This window comes from Colias croceus, chromosome 11 (assembly GCF_905220415.1).
Source record: "Colias croceus chromosome 11, ilColCroc2.1".
NCBI classification, from domain to species: Eukaryota; Metazoa; Arthropoda; class Insecta; order Lepidoptera; family Pieridae; genus Colias; species Colias croceus.
Window position 1 is genome coordinate 2183018 of NC_059547.1, and position 24822 is coordinate 2207839.

Below are 24822 nucleotides of genomic sequence, written 5' to 3' on the forward strand. Positions count from 1 at the left end.
TTACAATGTTTCTTAAATTGGTAATAATGCCTGTTTTCAAGCCGGCAATGAACTGAGCGACTGTGGGATTGTCATTTGAGCCACAGTTGGCTCTAATGCAGCCAAAGCAATTTTCCAAGGGATCTTGATTAATTCCCCTTGTGGCGATGCTTTTTATTTGGTGCTTTTTCAATAAGTTATCCCACAGACGCTCATATCCATTTAATAATTTCAGACAGCCCCCTTGGGATGGTGGTTTTCTTCTACACCCTATAAATTCTAAGTCATTGATAAATTTTACTGATTTCTTAAAAAAATATTTATGTGGACTCTTCGCTGTCAAATTTGTTTTATAAGGCTTTCCTTCCTGCCTGTCGGGTGCATCTGCATTGAGCAAATCAAATAAATTATTAAAATGCTCAAGAAGATTTGCTGTAGCAACAGCTCCTGCTGGCAGCTGCCAGTTGCCGCTAAACTAAACTGGCCGCCGACCGGCAACGTTTTCGACGGCGTGCGCGCATTTGCATTGAAAGTTGAAGAAACCCTGTGTTGAAACTTGAAACCAATAGATGCGGCGACAATTGCGTCGCCGGCTTTGATAATATTGTCATACAATACTATTCTGAAGTATTCAATATTCCACTATGTAGAGATAAATTTTCATGTTTGGAAAGGCGTAGTCACACAGTCTACCGTAGCGCTTTGACAACGTGTGACTGCGGTTTTCCAAACATGAAAATTTATCTCTACATAGTGGAATATTGTGTAGGAGTCACCAATGTAGGGTCTTGTTATGTGCGGGTGTAATAAAAGATGAATAACTACGCAAAAGGTTATATTTCGTTAAATTACATATATTTATTCGTATGTAATTAATATTCGACCTAATGCGACCCACCCGCGTCCCGACAAGCCCGTGACTTTCTGTGCATAGCGCACGAACTGTTTATATATCAGTTACCGTGTGAACTTTCTTAGCGTTACACTTGAAATTCGATAACTCATAAATTGGCTTGTCGACGTTACAATTGAATACTTCAGAATAGTATTGTATGACAATATTATCTATATTTAAGTTTTAAACTTTTTCCTTTAAATATGACCATAGGTGGTATGGCTGTGCCAAGAGCATTAACACATCCTGCGATGGTAACGCTTTCAGCATGTTCAGACGCCTGCAAATGAACTATTAGCCACTTTTTTGGCCAAAACACTTTTGCTGGTGGTGGATAGTGAGACGGCATCCTTTCTCATCCATAATATATATTTTCTCGGGATGATCATATAAGTTAAATTTATCGTAGATGTCTCTTTGTTTTTTAAAATGGTCATCAACAATAAATTTATCAAGCTTTTGGGCCCTAGCTGGGTTTATGAATTGCGCTTTTCTTATGGATATTTCTTGCTGTCTTTTCATGAACGCTTTGAACCAGTCTTTGCCTGCGAGTTTGCCCTATCATTAAAATTGTTTTAATAGGATTTTAAGTTTGGTTATTCCAGCTGTACGAGCTTTCTCTATTATGTTTATGTCCACATGCGTACTATGGCCGTCGGATATTTGTCGCCCACGGTTGATAGTAAAACTTTATCAAAAAATGTTTCAAATTTCATGCTACCGTTAGAAGTTGCCGCATATACGGTCCCCGGTTATGTTTCCTGAGTCGTCCACTCGTCTCAGTCGTTTTTGCCTTTGTATATAATAAGGGGAGAAATTTTTTCACCTTGCGCGTTGCAACCTAACAGGACGGTCGTGTTTTCCTTCCCGGGTGACAAAATTGTACGTGTGGACGTAGCCCTTGAGACCTACCTTTGACTTACTAGGTTCCTTACTTAAACTTGTTTCCTCTAGTAAGTCAAAATATGGATATATAACATCAGGTCTACACGCATTTTTTCTGGCATATTCTGCTGGATGGGGTTTTTTGACCGATAATCCATGCCTTTTCTTGAACCCAAGAAACCAATCTTCGCCTGGCATTCCGTTATTGAAAGGGTTGGCAACACAATTTTTAACCGACTTCAAAAAAAGGAGGAGGTTATCAATTCGGCCGGTATGTTTTTTTATTTTTTTATGTATGTACACCGATTACTCCGAGGTTTCTGAACCGATTTACGTGATTCTTTTTTTGTTCGATGCGGGATGGTGTCGAATTGGTCCCATAAAAATTAGTAGTTTTTATTTTATGAGCATTTTTGTCTGTAGGTATTTGTAAATTTTGCAAGTGCAAGTTTGAAGTCGGTTGTTTTTAACGCAGTTATCACTTGTTATTCACATATTCACCTACTACTTCCAGGAGTTCTTTCCTAGTTAGTCCAAACCCATATTTTTCCATAATATGGATATTTTTAGGCAACGACTTTTCTACTTCATGTGAAGACGTAAACCGTACTCCTGCAGATAATTGATGAACGTCAAATGTTGCGTCATTTACTTTCGCATTTATATTATTAGTAGGACAGTGGGACTACGTACTTACTAACCTAACTAATTGAACTAATTTCGATATACTAGTAGTGGGCTTGAACATTTGAGAACCACTGGTTATTTTTTGACATCCTAAGAACGGACACAGCTTAGTCCGATCTTCGGCATTGGGAGGGAAAATCGGATCTTGGGTTGTGAACGTCCTAGGCGTAATCAAAGTATACAAATGGAAAGAGGATTCGCTTATTCTGCCCCAAAATAATTAATTACATTATTTCAATGAAAGTACTCACCACAATGAGCCATCAAAATTTTGTAGGTGAGATCGGATCGACGATTTTCGCCACAAAATACACCTTTTCTGCTGAATCACCTGTGTACACGTCCCGTCTGGTCGCTGGCCGGCCGCAGAGTGAAGAGAGGGGCAGACAGACAGACAGACAAAATTTTTTTAAATCACATATTTGGGTTTGGTATCGATCCAGTAACACCCCCTGCTATTTTTTTTTCAATATTTTCAATGTACAGAATTGACCCTTCTACAGATTTATTATATGTATAGATTGTAGTATATAATAAGAAATATACTAATAAGTTTTCATTGTATATAACTCCACTATTGTATAAACCTCATTTAACTATGTAAGTACCTACTCTATGTTTCCTATTTACTGTATCTAACTGTTGCCATATGAAAAAAATCATATATGTACATAGATTTTAAAAGGAATCAATCATTCAAAAAGCGTTTACTACAAAGCTTTATTGTTCAAAATTATGAATTTCTTCTAAAACTGAGCTGGTCATTAGGTAAGGATAGAATTGTTAAATAAAAAAACGTAATATTTTATATGAAATGTAATAAATAATTATTGATACAATGCAGTCTTTCATTATCCCTCAAAAAATGATACCAAATCGTGGTATCACTTTTTGTCCCCACTCCCGCTGACGAATTCTTTACTTGTCGTTCGAGTTGGTAAATTATCTGAAATAAAAAAATGGTTTGTAATAATTTGTAATCTAAGTACCTACTAATATTATAAAGCTGAAGAGTTTGTTTTTTTTGAACGCGCTAATCTCGGGAACTACTGGTCCGATTTTGAAAATTCTTTCGGTGTTAGATAGCCCATCTATCGAGGAAAGCTATAGGCTATATATTATCATCTCGCTTAGACCAACAGCAGCGAAGCACTTATGTTAAAACCGCAGAGCACAGCTATTGTGATATATCTGGTAAAAAATCTAGTGCATTTGGTATATCATGAATGAAGAATAACCATAAAAGAGGTGCCTGTTTCTTTGTAATAAGGCTGGCTGTGGCAAAAATAACTTCTATATTTTAAACTTAAAACATAGTTACCTATGCCATATATGAAAGAAAAGAAAGAAAGAAAAAAAGCTTTATTGCCAACAAATATATATCTCGAAAGTACAGACAGAGACGGTAGAGCACTTGTTCTATAATAAAAGTATGAAGTGAAAATAAAACTAAATGAACTTAATTGTCTTATTATTGGTATTCCTTTTTATTGGCGTATTGTGTTGTTAAAGTTAAATAAAAATATTGTAATACAAATAACTGTAAGGAATCTATGTATGTTAAAATAAAATAAATAAATAAAACAAACAATTACCCGTAGGTCTACAGCATTTATTAATTTTGGGCGTGGTTTTGTTCGCTTCGCTCGCGTTGGACCGCACGGAGTCGCACGGACAGCACGAGAGTACGCTGCTGCGGGTTGTGTCCATTGCTTCTATTTTCTCTGTCTGTAATGTTAAAATTATTATTAGTTTTTTGAAGGCAAACTTCATTAGGCGTGTCGATGTTAAAATTTTAAGGTCGCGTTATGGCAATACCGTCACGTCGTGGAGTAAGGCGACGATTTTGGTATCTTTGAATCTTACCAAAGAAGTTTCACTTCTAACACGCTTACTCGGCACACACGCTCTTTTTTATTTATGTTATTGTCGATATTGACTGTATGTGAAATTTTGATTTTTATTAAAGTTATTAAAACATAACTAGGAAAATAAGTTCCTTATATAGATAGAGAGAAGAGAACCCGGAATCTAATCGAGCGTCAGCGATCATTATTAGTAGGTATTGAATTGAATGATAAGTAATTGAATAATTTTAAATTAAATATTTATGTTTAGCAAAAATACAAACACATATAAATCTTGTAAATTGTAATATTATTAAAGATAGTTTAGGTACCTTAGAAGGAGCTGCAGGCAACTTATGTTGTCTGTCACCAGCCGCTTTCTGCGCCGGTTTCTCGTCGAGAGGCAACCTCAACTCTTCTTGTAGTGTTTTTGGAGATTCCTGCACACTTCTCCTGCTAGATGGCGGTTTCTCCTTTTGACAGTATTGCTGAAAAATTGTATGAAATGTGCAAATAAAGTATTATGAATTTTCTTGTGTTTGATTTTACGAGAGTATTATAGATTTAGAAGTTAAAGACTAACGGATTTTAGGATTTTAAACGCGTCAGTCTCCCCATGACCACGTTCGTAAAGTGTGCGTACGGTGTGGTTAAAAATATATTGCATAAATCGAGTTTAAATTTCGTTAAAGTCTTTAATTTTTAAATATTTACAATGAAAAATGAATTTTGAAAGGTAGTAAGTTCCAAAATTTAGCTACCTACCGAGCTGGTCGGCATGCAGGGTCGCGCTTTCTTTTTAAAAAGTAATATAATATGTGTATTTTTAATACCATACTGTTTTATATTATTATATTATATTTATAGTATTGTATAAATTATTGTTTTCATAATGTCCTTGTGAGGCTATGTGTCATTAAATAAACGTTTTCTTTCTTTCTATATTCGTGTTGTGTATTGACAGTATGTATGTTTTTATTTGTATTGTGTCGATGAATAGGTACGAAGAAGATGCCTCAGCCCCGTGTCCATGGATATGATGATGATGCCCGAGCCCCATGTGCATGTATATGATGATAATGATGATGCCGTAGCCCCATGTGCGTGTAGTAGGTATATGAAGATGCCCCAGCCCCATGTGCGTGTATATGACGATGATGATGATGCCCCAGCCCCATGTCCATGTATATGACAATGATGATGATGATGATGATGATAATGACGACGACGATGATGATGATAATGACGACGACGATGATGATGATAATGAAGACGACGATGATGATGATAATGACGACGACGATGATGATGACGACAATGATGATGACGACCGTACCTGCGGCACGTGCCACACGATGACGCAGCCGGCCGCGCAGCAGCTGACCACTTTGGCGCCGTCCGGGCTGAACCGGCAGCACGTCACCGCGCCCGCGTGCCCCAGCCCCGTGTGCGTGTAGATGCCCTCCTGGTACTTCCATAGCTGGGGAGTTTACAATTAAAAGTTTATTAGCTGTGCTGCTCGGTTACGCATGGGTAAATCTATATACATATAATAAATCTGTAGAAGGGTCAATTCTGTACATTGAAAATATTGAAAAAATAACTAGCAGGGGGTGTTACTGGATCGATACCAAACCCAAATATGTGATTAAAAATTTTTTTGTCTGTCTGTCTGTCTGTATGTGAAGACATCACGTGAAAACTACCGGTTCGATTTCGATGAAACTTGGTATAATTATACCTTATTATCCTGGGCGTAAAATAGGATACTTTTTATCCTGGAAAAATACGTAGAAAAAAAATTAATCTCAATTTTTCAGTTATCCATAGACGTTGTTCTGTAGTAGGTAGGTACCGCGAACACACGTTGCGTATTATTATAGACCTAGCCGTATTTGGGTCCAATAGATATTTATAAGATGTCATTGTCCGAGTTACTCAAAATGGAGAAATAAACCATCCACGCGAAGACCGACATCCGCGCGGACGGAGTCGCGGGCGGAAGCTAGTATTAAAATATAATTATTTGTAGTTAGTTAGAAGTTAATTTAAAGTTATAGGTTATTAGCTGTGCTGTGCGGTTACACCCGCAGAAAAATTGAAATATTTCACCAGGTTGTAGTAATTAGAAGTTAACTTGCTGTGCTCCGCGGTTTTACCCGCAGTGCTCCGCTCCTGTTGGTCTTAGCGAAATGATATATTATAGCCTATAGCCCTCCTCGATAAATGGGCTATCTAACATTGAAAGAATTTTTCAAATCGGACCAGTAGTGAGATTAGCGCGTTCAAACAAACAAACTCTTCAGCTAGATGCCTATTTCAGTCGGTCCAGTAGTTTTTCTGTGAAAGAAATACGTATACAAAAAACCAAATTTCAACAACGATAAGGGGCCACTGAAAACCAGCGCTGTACGTGCATTACTGCCGTACAGTATTTAGCTGCGTTGGTAACCCTTTTTCAAGGACACTCTACCGTACTAATTTGGTGTAATTTTTTGTCTCCTTTTATTTTCTCTTTTCTAAGTTATACTTTGTTAAATAATTGTAATGTATATTTGCTTTTTATGTTTTAAGTTTTTTGTTCTTGTTTATTATGTAAATGTTTTTGTTTTTAATTGTCCTTGAAATAAATGTTTTTTCTTTCTTTCTTTCAAATTCGAAGCATTAACTATATTATGTTTATTGTTTACCTTCACCATCTGATCATTTCCCCCTGTGACGAATAATTCACCGTTTTGAGTTATATCAACCCCGTTAATAGCGCCCACTTTGCTAGCTTCCAACTGCAACAATCAAAAATTTCGTTAAAAAACAAGGCCCATAATACATGTGTTCAAACCAAAATGTTGTAGTAGTGACTAGTGGTTCCATCAATAATCTACAGATGTTATGCTCATTTATTCCATCCCGCCTATACTTTGATTGAGTGATGACATGATGCATTCTTGCACATACATGTTTCGATTGAAAACTGACCACCATCGCCCTGTGCTCATTAAGCACTGTCTATCGACCCTATAATGGAATGACTTCCTGTACATACACTGAACTTAAATGCTGACTTTAAAAATGGTTATAATTTATAAAATAAAAACTACTGGGCCTATCCGAATAAAATTTTTATGGGACCAATTCGACACCATTCCGCATCAAACAAAAAAAAGTATCACGTAAATCGGTTCACAGTAGACACCTCGGAGTAATCGGTGTACATACATAAAAAAATATATATACCGGCCGAATTGATAACCTCCTCCTTTTTTTTGAAGTCTGTTATTAAATGACTTCCTTTACATTACACATTACACACATCTCTAGCGAGGCTCCCGCTGCCTATTTTCTGGTCGATTCGTGCCGCCGGTTATTGATGGATGCCCAGTTAAATGCCGGACTTCAAATTCAAATCATTTATTTGTTAGTATTGTGGTAATACAGAAGATCACATCATTTAAATAAAATAGTCCACACAATTCATACATACCTTCGTACATACCTCTCCACAGACTAAATAATACATAGAGATATTTCTTACTCATAGAGTAAGTAATCCATACTAATATTATAAATGCGAAAGTAACTCTGTCTGTCTGTCTGTTACTCAATCACGCCTTAACTACTGAACAAATTTGCATGAAATTTGGTATAAAGATATTTTGATACCCGAGAAAGGACATAGGATAGGTTTTATCCCGGAAATCCTACGGGAACGGGAACTATGCGGGTTTTTCTTTGACTGCGCGGACGATGCCGCGGGTGAAGAGCTAGCTCTTTATAAATATACATACCTCTCTAGCAAGATTCCCGCTACCAGTTTCCCAATAAGCAATTCGTCGGTCTGTTCCTCCGGTTAATAGCTGACAGCCGCGGGGTTCGAAACACACGCACATGAACAGCGTGTTCGCGTACATCACTTGGCGACGGGATAGCGAACTGTAAGTATAGTTTACTGGAAGTGTTGGTAAAGTATAGAATAGATAATTATTGAAGTGAAAACTGCTTTAGCGGCGTTGGGTATAAAATCTTAAACTCGCGTCAGGACACCGTGGCCTGATCGAAAAAGCGTAAGACGGATGTTTTTTTTTTTTTTTTTTTTGCCCTTATATTCCATGCGTAAGACGGATAGGTACCATTCCAAAATATCAAACATGCTGAACGTTAATAATCAAGTTTTCACTTCTGCCGGCACTCCCGGAGTGCAACCCGTCTTTTTATTTACTAGCTGCTCCGCGCGGTTTCACCCCCGTGGCTCCTCTCCTGTTGGTCGTAGCGTGATGATTTATAGCCTTCCTCGATAAATGAGCTATCTAACACCGAATTTTTTTCAAATCGGACCAGTAGTTCCCGAGATTAGCGCGTTCAAACAAACAAACAAACAAACTCTCCAGCTTTATAATAATAGTATAGATTAAAAAAATATATGTGGCACTCGGGGACTGCCGCGGTAAAGCTATTGCATGCTATGCCTTCAAGCCAAACCTCCGCCCGTCGGAGTGGGGAGCGTGAGGTTTTTTCGTTACGGAATTTCTCGATTCGGTCCCCGCGCTCAAGGCCCGCGATAGAAGCTATATTATAGCTTAAAAACAATGTAGTTAAACGGTGTTCAAATTATTCGAATTTGACCAAGTTTAAAAGATACAATAGGCAAGGCACTAGCTTTCAAATAAAAAATCATCGAAATCTGCAACAAATAATTATATTATTCATAGTGTACCTACTCTTCTCTATGCATTACGTTATTAATTTAAAATACGAATGAAATTTTATGCGAAACTTATAAAAGCTCTAAGCTATTAGTAGTTGTTAGTCTGTGTCTCATGTCTGTACTAAATACACGTTATTGAATTCCCATTTCGTATGTACCTAATTGTTGTGGACTGTATTATTTGTTGGGGTTTGTGTTCAAGAAAACACCCTTCCTTCGACATACATATATTATCGACCCTTATTACAATTTATACTTAATCACTATTACTTATTCACTATTACTTCTTCACTACTGGTCTGGAAGAAGAACTTGCTGCAACTGACTTTAATTCCAAATGTTGGGCTATTTATATGCGTCACCGGCGGCGATATTCAAAGCGGTGCGGCGAGCCACAAAGCCATCGCCCGGCGGCGAGGCACAAAGCGGCGGCGGCGGCTCAAAGCGGCGGCGGCTGTCTTGCATGTGCCGCCTAGGCCACGCCTCCTCCACGTGTAGACGCAATACACGTGGCGTAGTGTATACAGCGCGATAGTCGAAACCGCGGTGCGCCTCGTCGAAACCGCGGTGCGCCTCTTCTTCCATGTGTAGCGTTGATACACGTGGCGTCGCTGTGTGGGGAGCCCCGTTGTCGCCTGCGCTTGACCTTGATAGTGTGCTCGTCCTTTACAGTCCTCCCCCCGGCGTAGCTTGCGTAGCCTCCTTCATCACGACGAGCTTGCTGACGGGGCGTCTGAAGATCCCGCTCTTGGTCTTCACTTCGGCTACCCGCACAGCGTCGTCCGGCCCGGCGTGAACGCGCACCACGACCCCCATGGGCCATGTGTTGCGCGGCAAGACGTGGTCCACGATGATGACCACGTCACCTTCCTCGAGGCGTCGCGTGTCCTTTCGCGCCTCCCCCCGTGGCACGAGCGTCGGTAGGTACTCCTTGATCCATCGGTGCCAGAAGTGGTCGACCCCGCAGTTGGTGAAGGGTCGGTGGAACGGGTGCGTGGCAAGTCCCCTTTGGCTGGGACCTGCGGCATCGCTCGGCGTACTCGGCACAGCGCGCAGTTCTTCTCTATGGCGCGCACTGTGGGCCGCAGGTGGATGACCCAGTAACGCTGCCTCAGGTCGTTGGTGACACGCTCGCGGTTGGCGTGTCCGGCGGCACAATGTTCCTGTAACACTATTAGTCTGGTTATTCTGTGCCGGCCGTCGAGGATCACCGGCTTCTTTACCATGTCGGGTGCTGTGGCTGCGTTTATGTGGCCCCTTACTCTCAGCACGCCGTCTTCCATTACCGGGTCCAAGTTGTACAGCTTACTGGATCTGCTGATGGGGCACGCGTCCTTGATTCGCTTTATGTCTTCCCCAAAGCTGTCGTTCTGTGCGCGCTGCACCAACAGTCGTTCGGCTTGTTCCAGGTGGCGGCATTCTAGTCTAGTCGCCGTGTGTCTGATGCGTATGTCGATGAATGCGAGCACCCTAGCTGTTGCTCCCACCAGTGTGCGGAATTTGGAGAAGCGCTCTGGATCCGGCAGCCATTCCATCTTCCGTGGCAGCTCGCTTACATGCAATACATCAGCCTCGTCCGTAGTTTCTCGAAGTTCCTTCTCCGTGGGCCACTGGTCCTCCGTCTTTGTCAGGAATTCTGGACCCTGGAACCATCGATCATGTCCCGTGGTGAAACTTAGGCGTGTGGCGTCGTCGGCAACGTTTTCATGAGTCGGTAGCCACCGCCACTCTTCCTTCTGTGTCAATTCTCCAATCTCACCGAGGCGATGCGCGACGAACGGCGTGTATCTCTTTGCATCGTTGCGCACCCAGTGCACCACCGTCGATGAGTCTGTCCAAAACCAAGTACGAGATATGTCATACCTGTGCTCTCTTCTTATCTGATCAGCGAGTCTTGCGCCGATCACCGCCGCTTGAAGTTCTAGGCGCGGGATCGTCTGCGCGCGTCGTGGTGCCACCTTCGCTTTCGCCGAGACGAGTTTCACTTGCACGCTGCCGTCCGTTCGCCGCATACGCCAGTACGCCACGGCTGCATACGCTTGTTCACTGGCGTCGCATAGCACGTGCAGCTCGATGTTTTCGACGTGGTCCGTTGCGTAGCATCGCGGCAAACGTAGTGCGCCGACTGCTTCCAGCTGCGCCAGCCAGCCTGCAAACTGCTCGCCCTCTTGTTCAGGTATCGGCTCGTCCCACGAAATCTGGAGGCGCCACAGGCTCTGCAATATGATTTTAGCACGGATGGTGAAATAACTTAAGAGGCCTAGCGGGTCATAAATTGACATGACCGCACTTAATGCTTCGCGCTTGGTTGGCGGGCGCTTGCGATCTCGCACCTCCACCGGTACCCTGTTCATTGCTGTGTTGAATCCTAGCGCGTCTTGCTCGGCGTCCCAAATTAGCCCGAGGATCTTCGGGGCTGGCTGCGCTCCTCCCAGCTGCGTTGGTGTGCTGGCGTGCAGTTCTCGTGGCACGTCCCTCAGCACGCTCCTGTCGCTGGCGTTCCATCCTCGTAGCTTGAAGCCTGCCGCTGCGTGCACCGTCCGTATTTCCTCGATCGCTTGTCTGGCTTCCTCTGCGTCGGCGTAGCTCACCACCAGATCGTCCATGTAGTGACTCTTCGTGATCGCTTCCAGCGCCATTGGATACTGTTCTGCGTGCTGCTGTGCATTATGATTACGAATGTAATGCGCCATAAATGGAGAGCTCGCTGCGCCGAATATCATGGACGTCATCTTATAGTGCTGTGGCGGCGTGTCGCGTCGGCTTCCCCTCCATAAAAACTGCTGCGCTGGCTGGTCTTCGGGTCTTATTTTCACTTGTAAGAACATCTCCTCTATATCTGCTGTGACTGCCACTGCCTTTTCCCTGAATCGAAATAATATACCTGGCAGTGATAGTAGCAAGTCTGGGCCCTCAAGTAGTTCATCATTTAAACAAGTCCCGTGGCTTTTGGCTGCCGCATCAAAAACCAATCGCTGCTTCCCTGGTTTGTTGGGATTGGTCACAGCAAAATGCGGCAGGTACCAGCACACGCTGCTCTCGCCTTCACTGCCATCGCACGGAACCGCATACCTTTTCTCGAATAAGTTGTTCATCTGCTTGGTGTACTCGGCTGCGAATTCCGGCGCGGCGTCCATTTTTGCTTCAATCTTCAGAAGTCTCCGCAGCGCGGCGTTGTAGCTCGGCGGCATGCGGACATTATCCCTCTTCCACGGCAGGCCGATCTCGTACCCGCCCGGCGTCTTTTTCGTAGTCGTCTCGACGATGGATGTCGCTCGTCGGTCGGCGTCGCTGATGCGCGGTCTGCTGGCTATGTTCAATGATTCGATCTTGAAGTGCTCTGCCACCAGGTCGCGCAGCCGCTGGTCCGCTTGTTGTTCTCGGACGTGAAGCACGCGGTCTCTCTCGACGATCATTCGACGCGGCGTTGTTCCATGTATCACCCAGCCGAGACTTGTCTTGGAGGCGGCAGGTTCGTCGGCGCCGCCCGTCCGAAGTTCTCTGGTCACGATATGCTCCCAGTGGTCGGTACCCACCAGGACACCCGCGCGTGCTTGTTCGTAACATACCTCACGTTCCGGTATGTCGCGCAGATGTCTGTACCGAAGCAGGGATCCCGGGATGGACTGCTGATGCAACTGCAGCTTCTTCATCGTGCGGGCGCGCAGGTCGTGTAGTGTCCCGTCGCTCTGCCCCCGCAGCTGCACCGTCACCAGCCGACTTCCTTCTTCAATCTGCTCCATGTTCGCCCCGTGGATGCGGAGCGGGGTGGCGGGACCTTCGGCGCCGATCTGTTGCGCCAGGTCCTCATCAATGAGGGTGATGGTGGAGCCCTCATCGAGCAGTGCGTGCGTCGATACCTCCCCCCGTGGGCCGACGACGGTGACTGGACACATCTTCAGCAGGACGGCGCGGGGCGGTGCGGTTGCGCGGTCAGCAACCGCCATGACGGTTTCTTCGGTCGACGCAGCAGGCTCTTCTCTTCTTACGTCGTGCAGTGATGAATGATGCGGGCGGCGGCACTGGTTCACGCCGCATGGTTTCGCTCGACAGTAGCTGCGCCGATGTCTCTTCGTGGCGCACTTGAAGCAGGCGCCCTTTTCCCTGACCAGAATCCACCGCTCATCCACCGACAGCTTGGCGTAGCGCGGGCAGGCAACCATAGCGTGGTCGCGCCCGCAGCACAGGCAGAAGTCTTCTTTCTTTTCTTCTTTCTTCTCTTCTTTCTTCTCTTCTTCATCTTCACCGGAGACCATGGTGTATACTGCAGACTTCCTTTTCGGTGGAGCAGGTCGCGCTGCTGCTGCTGCTACTGCTGCTGCTGCTGCGGCGTCTCTGCGCGCTGGTGCAGTGCTGCTCGTCGGCGCGTAGGTGTAGCGAAGCGCCTGGTCCGCCTCTCTCATGAGGAAGCGGGATAGTACCACGATCTCTGGATCCGCTGTGCCTTCCTGTGCAAAAGCATAATCACACCACCTAGACCGCAGGTGCGGACTAAGTTTATCCAATATCTCCCGTGCTAGCATAGGATTGTACAAATATCCTTTTCTGTCTATGGTTTGAAGTATACACACCACATTTTGCACTTTTACCGCGAAGCAGTTGATGTCCTTGGCCGCTGCTCCAGGTCGCGGCAGCTTCCTTAGGTCTTCCATGGCCCTGTCGATTATTATCTCGGGCCTCCCGAAGCACTGCTCCAGAGTTTTCATGACTGCTTCAGGTGATGAAGCAGTGTGAAGCAGCGCTGCCACGGCGTCCCTTGCTTCCCCCTTCAGGCAGGTACGCAGCCGCTGGATGTTTTCTGCGTCGGACACTTGGTACATGCTGCTTGTGTCCCGGTAGGCTGCTCGGAACGGCAGCCACTCTTCAATCGCACCTGAAAATATCGGAAGGTCCGCGTGGCGTAGGCGCGGTCGCGCCATCTTCTCTAGGGACGCCGCCAGCTGCTCTATTCCCGTTCGTCTGGTCGGCGTCGGCGATCTTCCTCTTCTTAGTTCGGATCGCTGGTGTCTGTCATCCTTCGGCACAGGATGTGACTGGAGCCACTCGTCCACCTTGTTTCGTTCTTCTGTCGCGGTGACGGTATCTTCCGGCAGGCCCTCGTCTTCCTGTATGGCGGACACCTCGAACTGTAAGCGTTTATTTATTAATTCTTTCTCAATTTGTAGTTCTTTTCTCTGGATAGCGGCGAGTCGCTCTGCCGCTTCTAATTCCGCCGCCTTAATCCGCCGCGCCGTACTCGCCGACGACCGCACCGATCTAGCGGATCTCGCTGGCGAATGCCGTCGCGGTTGCGGCGGGATCTCCATTGTGTCTGTGGCTGACGTCAAGCGTGCGTCAGACGGCGATGCCAGCGGGTCCAGCACCAGCCGCTGCATTCGTTCTTGCCGCACACGCTCTGTCTCCTGGCTCCGGTCCTCCATTTCTGCAGCTTCACCCTGGCTGCGGGTAACCACCATGCCTAAAGAGGTGACGCACCGCAGGCTTATACTGGCAGACTCGTTCCGCTGACCAGCACCCCTGATTCCCGGCGCGTACCACCAAGGTCACCCGACGGCCCGAGTCTACCCGTAAAAAACCTTACGACTCACCTCATTGGACTAGTACCAACAGCGCGGCCCCGTCGGTAGGTACCTGACTCGCCTGGTGACGATCAAAAACACCAGCAGGCTAGTACCAACGTTACCGGTTTGCCGATATTCGCCCCTCGAAGGTGAACTCGTTGCCGATGCGTACCTCTCTTCGGCAGGATCTGGTCTTCCACGGGCAGCGTTTCCTCTTCCTGGAGTATCCGGCGATCGAAGGACCAGACGTTGTTGTGGACTGTATTATTTGTTGGGGTTTGTGTTCAAGAAAACACCCTTCCTTCGACATACATATATTATCGACCCTTATTACAATTTATACTTAATCACTATTACTTATTCACTATTACTTCTTCACTACTGGTCTGGAAGAAGAACTTGCTGCAACTGACTTTAATTCCAAATGTTGGGCTATTTATATGCGTCACCGGCGGCGATATTCAAAGCGGTGCGGCGAGCCACAAAGCCATCGCCCGGCGGCGAGGCACAAAGCGGCGGCGGCGGCTCAAAGCGGCGGCGGCTGTCTTGCATGTGCCGCCTAGGCCACGCCTCCTCCACGTGTAGACGCAATACACGTGGCGTAGTGTATACAGCGCGATAGTCGAAACCGCGGTGCGCCTCGTCGAAACCGCGGTGCGCCTCTTCTTCCATGTGTAGCGTTGATACACGTGGCGTCGCTGTGTGGGGAGCCCCGTTGTCGCCTGCGCTTGACCTTGATAGTGTGCTCGTCCTTTACACTAATCTAAATCAAGAGAAATAAGCAACTAACCGTTAATTTTTTTTTTCTACTCTTTAAAAATTTATGTTTATAATTTTATAAAGCACTAGCTTACTGCCCGCGGTTTCACCCGCTTTGTTAAAACCTAATAAATAATATACTAAAACCGTCCTCTTGAATCAATATCAAATAATATATTATATCTATTAAAGAAAAACGCATCAAAATCCGTCAGTCCGACAGAAAAAGCTACTTTCTTTTATACTATGTAGTGATGTGAAATTTGAATACTATTTAAAACTAAAATATCAAATTCTAGCATTTATAGCGTTGTTTTAGCCAAAATACATGCACCGTATGCTAAATCTTTTGTTAAAAATTAGTTGCAAATAATTGTAAACTAACTAGTTACTGTATTTTTTTGAGAAATAATACTAATCTACTAACACGAGATCCCATATAATACACGATCCGTCGGTCCCCGCGCTGACCGCTTCCATATCATTGGGCGACACTTGTATCGCCGACACGGGACTCTTGTGCTCTTTGAGGACTTTCTTTAGACTCTGGCACTCCGGTTTTATGTCCCAGAGACGAACCTTGAATTAAACAGTTAAAAACAACCGACTTCAAACTCGCACTTGCAACATTTACAAATACATACAGACAAAAATGCTCATAAAATAAAAACTACTGGGCCTATCCGAAGAAAATTTTTATGGGACCAATTCGACACCATCCATCGAACGTCGAACAAAAAAAGAATCACGTAAATCGGTTCAGAAACCTCGGAGTAATCGGTGTACATACATAAAAAAAAACATACCGGCCGAATTGATAACCTCCTCCTTTTTTTTGAAGTCGGTTAAATAGTAATAAATACATGTATTTATCATAGATATTGTGTTTTATTTGAACCCTTTCCTATTTTATAAGGACCATGAATTACTGTGCGTGCAGTTGAAAAACTATTTCACTTTTGTAAAATACTTTTATTTTATAAAACAAGTGTCTTAGTTAATTTACTTCACTTTATTCCGACATTCGATTGAAACATTGAATGAGGCGACTTCAAATTAAATATTTTGCAGTTGAACAAGAGATTCTTTTAAAGCTACCTAGTGATTGAACACATTAGACACATTGTGGCTCTTTAGTGTAAGGTCATAATTTCTAGTCATACAGATATTATACCCGAATTGTTTATTAGCAAGAGCTAGTAAACAATCCGAGTTACGGCTAGACTAGGACGTCTAGCATAATAGCATAATCTAGAAAAATCCGGGTTACGGCTATCACAAGAGCATGGGAACGAATTTACTTAACCCTACAATAATAGGTACATTTTATTTCAAGCACACACGTCTTCATCTAAACACCTCTTACAACTAGGTACATACTTAAAATTACCACTATATTTCTGAAGATTTCATTTATCATTAAAATTTGAAGTGCATAACAGCTGTAAGTGTAAAACTTGATATAAAATGTATACAATACCATATATTTTGATTATTTACCTGACCCTCACAACCTCCAGAAATGAGCGTCCGTCCATCATGCGTCATGTCAAGTGCCGAAGCGCCCTTATTGTGCGTGTTAAAAATGCAATAAATTAATCTACCAGTTAGTGGCGTGAAGGCTCGGATATTCCCGTCGTTCCAACCTGGAAGAACAATTATAATTATGTATGTAAATCCAGATGTTTCTTGGTAATAGTTACATCCTACTAGCTGCCCCAGAAGACGTGGATTAGTAATAGGGATCTATTGTATTAACAAAATCGTAAAGTTAGCCGAATTGATCGAGCCGTTCTCGGCATTTGAACACATTTAGCGATTCATAATTAAATTTATAAAATGATTCACGATTATCTATATAAAGTTGGTGGATATTATTTAAGATGAGTGAATCGTAATTATTTGAATTGGTGTCAATAGTGCACTTCTCCGAGGTGTGCAATAATAACGTTTGAGGTCCATTTTTTGATGGCTAATATAAGATACTTTTTGTCAAATTATAAGATTTAAATTTGAATAGTCTAGAAAATAAAAATTAATATTATAATGTACGTCATAAGTCATAACAAATGGAAAGCAAATGTATGCAGTTTATGTGCAATTATTTCTACGAAGATAATGATTTACTGCACATCGTATATTACTTTACAGTTAATTACTTCCATAAATCCATAATATTATGTTTAAAATTAATATTTGATAATTTGAGTTTTATAATAGGGGTTAAAAAAGACCACTCAGACAGCGACAGTACCCCACGCCCCTGTGCAAGCACAGGAGTGAACGATCATCGAGGGCTAGAGCCAGCATGACTCTGCCCGCCTCACGCTCAGGGCACCGCGCCACATCTCATCTTCGTGGCTGGTCTGATCCTACATAATGTAAGAGTTCTCGTGAAGAGCTTACTATAGAAATGATCCTATGAAGTAAGGTCTTGCCGTACGGACGGTTCTAGGTGGTAATATTAGATTGGAAAAAAACTTCGATAGCGCGATGTAAATTTGTTATTTTGTTAGTGGTGACATCTAGCGGTGCTGTTTAAAACTCGAACAACACGGAGTATGTGATAATTTTTTATTACAGCGCCATCTAGTGGTAGCACGTAATATTATTTTTAGCACGTAGTTCGTCCACGATACGCGTACCTAAATAATATTATTAATATCGAGGAACTATTATATTATTTACACTAATAAATTGATGTTTAGTGTGTTTTTAATCTGAGGATGATATAATATTTTAAAAGGAAAGTTTAATTATGTAACTATCAAACCTAATTTGTTGTTTGAAAAATATAAGTACTTACTTATTTATTTTCAGTAATCTTATTAACTACATGGCTAAGGTAAATAATCAATAAAAAAAGGATTTTTTGGTCTATAAAAATTTAAACAATATTATATTATTCTGTAACTATGTACCTAAGGTTGTTATATTGTGTACTTCAAGACATAAGCAGGGTAAATATACCAAGTACCACCCACCTGAAACAATCGACTTTCCGTCACTAGAGAACAAAACGGATGAACAAATAAAGTTAGGCACGACGATACGTAACAACTCTTGTGCAGTTTTAACGCACCACACGCGAACATCGCCCGCGCCAGCTGTAGCAAACACACCTGACATTCCCCTGTTGAGAAACATACAAAAAAAAGATTTATTTGCCAATTATGACTTAAAATAAAAATGCATATTAGTCAATTACTTTAAATAGAAACAACTTTCGCAGGCAATTTGTATAATCTCTCCGTTTACAAATACTCGGCATTTTGTAAAATGCTGAGGATTTACTTTTTCCAAAATTCTACAAAAAGACGGTCGCGAGCCGACGGAGCCCAACTTCGTGGGGCTCCTATTTCTGTGTAGTTTTAAAAACACGAACCTAACCTAACCCACCCCCTTATCCAAACGAAAAATTTCTGATTACGAATTCTCGACATATTACAAAATGCCGAGCTTTTGTAAACGGCGAAATAAAACAATTTTCCTGCGACATAATACAACAAATCTATTTGTGTCCTACTTTTTCATTTCTGAGCTATTTTAAGCACCTCATCCTTGATTCTTATGAAGTATTTTCACGCTATTGTCTATTGTCTACGCTAATTTGTGCCAGAATTATTTTATACTGATTCAGCATGTGATGATCGCACAATTAAACAAGTCGGCGCGGCGGTTATCTAAATATCAATAAATATGTCGCCGATGCAATCCGGCACGAAGGACCAAAAGATTAAGGGGATGATAAGATATAAAATAAATTGTTTTAAACTATAATTCATATTAATAAATACGCAGTAATAAGCGTGCGTACTAATTAATGATATTGTAAAATGTTTGTAAGCGACGCGGATGAAATGTGGACCGATTGGTTGATATCGTCATCGACAAAAGGTACATTAGCTTCGGCTTAGAACCGCTAACTTGTATTGTGTGGTCATCTTCTCATACAGATAAAATAGAAGGAAAACCAGTCGTCACCAACACATACTATTAAATAGTTATTACGATCATTAACTTCATATATAATGTTAAATCAAAAAAAAAAATCACTCTGACTACATTAAATAATATTTTATCGCGTGAATTACTTCGGAAACGCAATATCATTAATAGCACATCGATGACACGTCACAACCAGGGTCGGTTCAAAGGTTTTCACATTTATCGCGTATATTTCACTCGTCCTGGTTCCAGCTAATAGCAGTCGTTTATCACCCCGCAGTTGAGGCGTCTCCATCAACTCAAGTGATGTTATGCTTCCGTTCAGTTTTGTTGATTTTAACTGAAACAATACAAAGATTTATTTAATTTATTTCTTTGACAATTTAATGCACCACACCAAGTTGATATACCTATTTAAAAGTATGCAGTAAATAGACTGACAGTACATAAGGCAGCCTTATCGCTTACCAGCTATCTCTTACAGGCTACAAGGTAAGGGATAAAAAAAGTTGAAAATAAAAGTTACGCGGATGGCTGTGAGGATTGAATACATAAATTAATAATAGGAAAGGATACATAGGTATATTATATTAATAAGAAGGAAATGCTAAATTTAAGAAGTGTTTATATAAAAGAGTTTTAAAAGATTTTATAGTTAGTTAGTTCTTATACACCCAAAGTATCGGGTGTACCTAATGTAAAATGTACAGTACATAAACTTTGGAAAGCTTACCTGCTTGTAAATTCAATTAATCGAAAAATTCCCTATTTACAATTTTTCCTTTGAGTAATGCTGACTGTTGGTGTAGATAATATATATTTTTAAACATTTTAAAATAAGACCAATAATATGTAGTCCTTCGTAACTTACCGCTCTATAAAACGGCTTATTCGGGTCTAGAACTTTGCCTTTGGGGAAGTCTCCCTTCCAATTGATTTCATCCAAAATATCCACAGTACCATCCCCAGAACCCACGATTAAACATCCGTCTTCCATGATCATTATTGTTTCTATTCCTGTAATTGTTCTTCAAGTTAGTCGTATTTCAAGATACACTATTAGGAATGTTTATTGTATAACTTATAGAACTTGTATTTATTTATTTGTAATTAATTTTATGACTATATGTATGCTTTATTAGATTATATAAGCACCCGCGCCTTGCCTGCGTTTTTAAAGAAAAATCCGCATAGTACCTACCCATTCCTGTGGGATTTGCGGGATAAAAAGTATGTAGCCTAAGTCTTATTCTGGGTCTTCAGCTACCTACATACTAAATTTAATTGTAATCGGTTTAGTAATATTTGCGAAAAGAGCAAACATCCACCCATCCATCCTCACAAACTATCGCACTTATAATATTAGTAGGATGCGTTTTATTTCAGAAATTTATTTACGCGACAATGTATTTACCGAGACTATAACACAGTGACTCTGGGCGCTTTCCTTTCTTCCAAGGTCCACATTTAGCCAAACATCCGAGGAATGTTGGCTTAATATTGGCGACATCCATCATTGGATCCGGAGGGTAATTTATGGAAAACTTGATCATATCACCTGAACTGGAATATCAACATGTTGTTTACTTTAAAATATAGTATCGAAAAAGCTAGAATTAGTTTAAAAAAGAAGCGTATGTGCCGAACACACTTGTCAGAAGTGAAACTTCTTTAGATTCATAGATGCCAAAATCGTTGCCTAGCTCCATGACGTGACAAGAAATTTCACTCTCAACGCGGCCAAAGAAATTTCACTTGAAAATATTTTGAAATAAAAGCTATAAGTACCACATCCACTAAAAATCGAGATTCTATGTGGTTTATGTGCGTAGCAGTTGAGTTACCAATTTTATTTCTTACATTCTAACAATATTAGATACTTAAAAATATCTTACGTAGTGCCAGCTATCCCATAGGAATCGTCCTGGCTGATGGCAATACATCGCACAGTTCTACGCAATTTGCCGAGCGAAACGTCGACGACATCTAAATTCTTGCTCGCCGCACGTATGTTCCAGACACGAAGATTGGCTACATTCATTTCAAAACTAAGTCAATTTTTTTAATTATTTGAATGAATGAATGAATGAATGAATGAATACGTTTATTGCCACAACAAGCTTGATACATACATTTAAATCTACTTAACCTAAAGAACACAATAAAATAATAATAAAAAAAAAACAATGAGAAAAGAAGAAAAAAAAAATAGTTTGTGACAAAAGGTCCAGACTCAGCTATGCTGACTCGAAAGAGTGCAATAACATTTTATAACTAGCCGATTGTTCCAGGTTTACCCGGTGCAGTAAAAATAAAATATGTTACTCGGTAGATTTACAAACTTTTGCTCGTATAGTAGGTATACCTAAGTACGATTATAGGTAATATCTAGTCATTTCTTGTGCTTGATTTTACGCGAGCATTATAAGTACACTAATGCCCCGCGGTTTTAACCACATTGTTCCGTTCCTTTTGGTCTTAGGGTGATGATTTATTATAGGTAAGTAGCACTGAGCACAAAGCTTTCCTCGATAAATAACACCCAAACAATTTTTCAAATCGGACCTAGTTCCTGAGATAAGCGAGTTCAATCAAACAAATTCTTCAGCTACATAATATGTATTAGAATATAATAGACAATTGAAGATTTTACCGAATTTTGGGAAGATTTGAACGGATGAATAAATCCGTTTCTTTAATTAATTTCCATTTTAAACGATTAAGTATATTAATAAAAAAATACTTACAATCACCGCCAGTAACAAACGAATTAACCCGCAAAGTCAAAGCAGTGAGCGTCATAGCATCCCCCGTTGTGAGGCGCGCAGCCGCCGCCGTTCCAGTGGCAGCGCCAGCGACACAATCCCATAGTACTACACAACCATCATCCCGACCACCAAGAGATATCATGTAGCGCTCGTCCGATGAAAACGTTAGTGCTTCTACGCGAACCTGGGTTAGGATATTGTATGTAAAGAAGGCCAGTAAAAAAAATTGACGATGCATTTAACTTCTGTGTGATATAACACGGCAAGTAGCTTTTTGGAGAGGCATATGAAAAGCTTTTTTAAAATGGTTGATGCTTCTAATTAGGCGTTAGCAATACAGTGCCATAACACCACGCAACCATCATCCCGACCAATAAGAGATATCATGTACCTACCGTTCGTCTGATGAAAACGTTAGCATCTACGCGTACCTAGTAAATGCATGTTTAAAAAATGATATTTTCTGGATTACTTAGATAGTGAAACGTCTCATGAAAACGCTTCTTGAAATTTGGTGCGAAAGAATAAACATAAGGCTAAATAATTAAATATAATTATATTCAATATGTTACGGTACATATAAATTGGAACACACCTTGTGCAATTCATGAGTGCCCACTACCACTCGTTTCTTGAAATCCCACACTTTCGCAGACGCTTTGAAACCTATATGGTTAATCTGCCCGGATCCCACATACGTTCCTTTGGGAGACACGGCCACGGTAGAGACGCTGTTTGTGTGTCCACTAAGAAAGGACATTTTCTTTGTCTTCCACTCTTGGATGCACACCTTATTACCCATCGGGTATACAATATGTTCACCATTTGGATGAACTTTCAAACTTCTTATAGCAGAACCTACAATGCAAGAAATACTTACTACTTACTTAGTTGTAATAACACATATTGGTACTTTATATTTGGTGAACTCACCAGTCCATAGAAATGTACATATAAATATGTCTGATATTGGCAACTACTACTCTATATTTTAACCTATTCTTTAGTTTGCTTACCTACACAAAATACAGTAATAATGAGTAAAGTGAAAATTAAAACCTATACAATATTAAAATTAAGCACTTACCATCAAAACCTATAATAGCGTAAGGTTCAAGATTTTTAACATCCATACTTGTCTATTACAATTAAGATGGAATAAGTAATAAAAATATATTATAAATATTTAATGTAATAAAAAATGTTCGAGTAGGGTTGTTGATTGTTTAAAAACAAACTCGTTGCTAGGATACCGAAATAGACAAACAACCATAGACACTTGTTTAACTTTTTTTTAAGTCTTGGGCCCTCATCACCGTTCGTGGCATTAAAACAATTATAGTAGGGGAAGTGGGCCCAAAGGGGGCACCTTACCGGAAAATTAAAAAAAATAAGGTTTGAAAAGAAGTTAAACCATTTATTTTTTTGCAAAAAGTTCCATTACTAAATACTTTTGAATGCTAAGTGGTTAAATTTGTCAAAAGTTAAAGTATATAATAATTATAAACAGTTTAGTAAAAGCCTACGATTGCCTGCTTTGCCCGAAGGGGAGGCCTAAAGCGGGCTTTCTTTTAGGGCAAAACGGGCAGTAGTTGGGTAAAGCGGGCAGACCTGGATTTAAACAGCAGATTCCAAAATATACAGCCACAAATAATATATATAATAAATGTAAAAGACAAAAATATTTTATAAGTTATGTATTTCAAACAGTCACACAATTATTTCTAAATTTATATATGAAACAAAGGAACGTAAAAAATAAAAGTCTCATAGTTATAGTCTCATTACAAAATTAAAAATAATTTTATAATAATTGTCATTAATGATGAAACAAATTATTAAGGTCGGCATAACATGTGAACGACAAGTATTTAAACAAAATAATTCCTAAAATAATGTGCCTAATAGGTAGGTAAGTATACAAGTTCCATAAATTCTTGTTTAGACAGCCCGTAAAATAAAGAGTCCACGTATTCCAAAAGCTCCATATCTTTTTCCGTAGAAAAGACAGTAGTAAACCTACCAAGCTCATAACACGAACGATTTAAGATGTCTTTGTGATGTCGTTCTTGGAATCCCATATTTAGTTGCTACTTTTTTGACAGGTTTTCCTAACTCTTGCACTTCTCGCATTGCTTGCTGCATAGTTGAGCGTTACCATGAGGCTTGTGAAGTTTTACGCTTATATTTACTAACCATCTGAAAGGAAAAAGCAATTTATTTACAAAATAATGTATGTGTGTGTAATGAATGAAAGAAAGAATGTAAGTGAATTTTAGCGGACGGGGCAAAGCGGGCGCGTGCCCGCTTTACCCTGCCCGCTTTGCCTTTTTCGACATACGAAAGGTTCAGACGAAATTATAACATCAAAATTTTTAGACACGTGTCTTTTTATGGAACTAAAATACGGCCAGATAGCCACTTAATAACTTACAAATTTTGGATAAAGGATGGTAAACACCAAAATAAAAAGAACACATATTACATACCTTGCAATATTTTTCAAAAATCATCGAAAAACATTTATTTGTTGTAGCTTGTAAATGCGTGCTCGCAAGCGAATCGAATGACTGCCGCGAGGTGGGAGGGGTGAAGGGATCGTGCTCACGCGTCGCGCGCGCGCCATTATTTAAAATTACGATACTATACTGAGTGCCCGCTTTAGGCTATGTGCCCACTTTAGGCCTCCTTCCCCTAAATTTGTGAAATTAAAACCACGACTTGCGAGGCTCAGCTATTGGCTAGTACTAGCATGGACGAATATAATCTTTATTGGGTCCATGGTACTAGT

The 24822-nt window shown here is 41.2% G+C and overlaps 1 protein-coding gene, 1 long non-coding RNA gene and 1 other non-coding gene across 3 annotated transcripts; all 3 read right to left on the reverse strand.

Moving 5' to 3' along the window:
* Positions 1 to 3247: 3247 nt before the first annotated feature.
* Positions 3248 to 23217, reverse strand: LOC123695592 (cilia- and flagella-associated protein 52). Its single transcript, XM_045641489.1, has 16 exons — positions 23119 to 23217; positions 22627 to 22889; positions 22011 to 22215; positions 21159 to 21294; positions 20678 to 20826; positions 20135 to 20280; positions 19410 to 19603; positions 18300 to 18448; positions 16816 to 16961; positions 15743 to 15894; positions 8079 to 8223; positions 6984 to 7076; positions 5630 to 5773; positions 4626 to 4781; positions 4042 to 4174; positions 3248 to 3392 (listed from the first exon to the last, which is right to left on the reverse strand). The coding sequence occupies exons 1-16, from the start codon at positions 23162 to 23164 to the stop codon at positions 3331 to 3333; spliced, it is 2319 nt and encodes a 772-aa protein (XP_045497445.1). The 5' UTR covers positions 23165 to 23217; the 3' UTR covers positions 3248 to 3330.
* Positions 17548 to 17751, reverse strand: LOC123695915. The gene has a single exon (XR_006752011.1). It is a non-coding gene; the product is annotated as a small nucleolar RNA U3 (small nucleolar RNA).
* Positions 23218 to 23960: 743 nt separating the features above from the next.
* Positions 23961 to 24730, reverse strand: LOC123695563. Its single transcript, XR_006751949.1, has 2 exons — positions 24521 to 24730; positions 23961 to 24230 (listed from the first exon to the last, which is right to left on the reverse strand). It is a non-coding gene; the product is annotated as an uncharacterized LOC123695563 (long non-coding RNA).
* Between the last annotated feature and the right edge of the window lie 92 nt (positions 24731 to 24822).